The 2078-nt window shown below is 51.9% G+C and overlaps 1 protein-coding gene across 1 annotated transcript; it reads left to right on the forward strand.

The window, feature by feature from the left end:
* The first annotated feature begins 486 nt into the window (after nucleotides 1-486).
* Nucleotides 487-840, forward strand: LOC112769933 (uncharacterized). Its single transcript, XM_025814380.1, has one exon. It carries the CDS (start codon nucleotides 487-489, stop codon nucleotides 838-840), a length of 354 nt encoding a protein of 117 aa, XP_025670165.1.
* The last annotated feature ends 1238 nt before the right edge of the window (nucleotides 841-2078 follow it).

The raw sequence follows: 2078 nt of genomic DNA on the forward strand, positions 1-2078 counted from the left end.
CGAGTTTGACGGCCCGTGCCGCCGAACAGCCACGATCCTCCATTCAGCCAAACCAACCAATCTACACCAAGACCCCTGAAAGGCATCCCTTCGGAGGGACGGGAGCCGACAGCGCCAAGATCATGCAGGAAGTTAGACACAGAGTACAAAACCTTGAAAGGGAGCTGATCCCACGGAGACGCTAGCCGGTCCCGCACCCGCTCCTCTCCCCGAAGATACGAGAACAGAGAAAAGAGCTTGACAAAGCGCGAAGATGAAGCACATACGCAGGCGACCTCACGACCTACCCAAGGTAGGTCTGAAAGCCACGGGGAATCCCAAAAGGGAAAAGCCAAAACACGGCTGGAACCCGTCATCATGGGGGCCACCCCCTTCCACCCGTCGATCCTCAAGGTCCGGCTTCCAAGAAATTTCGACAAGCCAACGGACATGAGGTATGATGGGACTAAGGACCCCCAAGAGCACCTCACAGCATTTTAAGCAAGAATGAATTTGGAAGGGGTAGGCGACGCGGTTAGATGCCGAGCATTTCCCGTAACGCTGGCCGGCCCAACAATACGATGGTTTAACGCGCTCCCGCAAGGATCCATCACGGCCTTTGCGGACATTTCCCAAAGCTTCCTGGCCCGGTTCACGACACGCATAGCCAAGGCGAAACATCCAATGAACTTGCTGGGGGTTACCCAAAAACCCGGGGAGCCGACCAGGAAGTTCCTGGATAGGTTCAACGACGAATGCTTAGAAATCGAAGGCCTCACGGACTTGGTTGCCAGCCTCTGCCTAATAAACGGCCTACTAAACGAGGACTTTAGAAAACAACTCACCACCAAGCCTGTCTAGACCATGCGGGAAATTCAAAGCGTGGCTAAGGAATACATCAATGATGAGGAGGTGAGTTAGGTTGTAGCAGCCAACAAATGGCAGCTCTTGAACCCCTCAGTTCGCCAGACCCCCCAAGTCGACAGGTATAAAGAAACTCCCAGGGACGGAACCTTGGCCAAGCAAACCCCACGAGTAGGGAGATTCACGAACTACATGCCACTCACGGTGCCCATAGTAGAAGACTACCAGCAAATTGTGGATAAGGGAATCCTATCCAAGACTAGACCATTGAAAGAGAGAACAGGAGGCAACAAAAGCCTTTACTGTGACTATCATAAGGGGTTCGGTCACAAGACCCAGGATTGCTTCGATCTCAAAGATGCTTTAGAACAGGCCATCTGAGAAGGAAAGTTGAGCGAGTTCTCCTAACTCATCAGAGAACCAAGGAGATGAGAACGTGAACGCTCCGAAGAAGATCATAACCGGGCTGTCAAGCCAAGACAAGAGCCTATAGGGAATGCCGACAACCCCCAACTTTCGTGGTCAACGTCGTGGTCAGACGTGACAACCCCTCCAAATCTAAGTCAGCAGCAAAAAAGGATATTCGGGTCCTATCCATCTCAACATGAGGTACCGTCGCCCCAAGCAGAGGACCTCCCCTGATATCCTTTGGCCCAGAAGATCAATGGTTCCACGATCTTCCCGAAAATCCCCCCATGGTGATCACAGCGATGATCGGCGCAGGATTAGTTAGACGAATTCTCGTTGATACAGGAGCCGACTCCAACATCCTGTTCAGGAATGTATTTGACGCCATGGGACTCAAGGAGTCGGACCTCAAGAATCACCAACACGGGGTCATGGGGCTAGGAGATAACTACATAAAGCTCGACGGGACGATCTTTCTCTCAATTTGTCTAGGAGCCAGTGACACCAGGAGGTCGGTTATGGCGGACTTCGTAGTCCTCAAAGACTCCACAGCCTACAACATCATTCTGGGGAGAAAGGCCATCAACGAGTTCTCAGCCGTAATATGTACCAAATTTCTAACAATGAAATTCGTAACGGACAAGGGAACCGTTGGCACTATTAGGGGAGACTTAAAAGCGGCGGTCGCCTGTGACAATGCCAGTCTCTCCCTAAGGAGAGAGTCCAAGAAGGCAGTCGGCGTATTCTTAGCAGACCTGGATGTAAGGATGGAGGACAAGCCGAGGCCAGAACCAAAGGGGGACATGAAAAAGTTCCAGATCGGAGAA

Source organism: Arachis hypogaea, chromosome 18 (assembly GCF_003086295.3).
Source record: "Arachis hypogaea cultivar Tifrunner chromosome 18, arahy.Tifrunner.gnm2.J5K5, whole genome shotgun sequence".
NCBI classification, from domain to species: domain Eukaryota; kingdom Viridiplantae; phylum Streptophyta; class Magnoliopsida; order Fabales; family Fabaceae; genus Arachis; species Arachis hypogaea.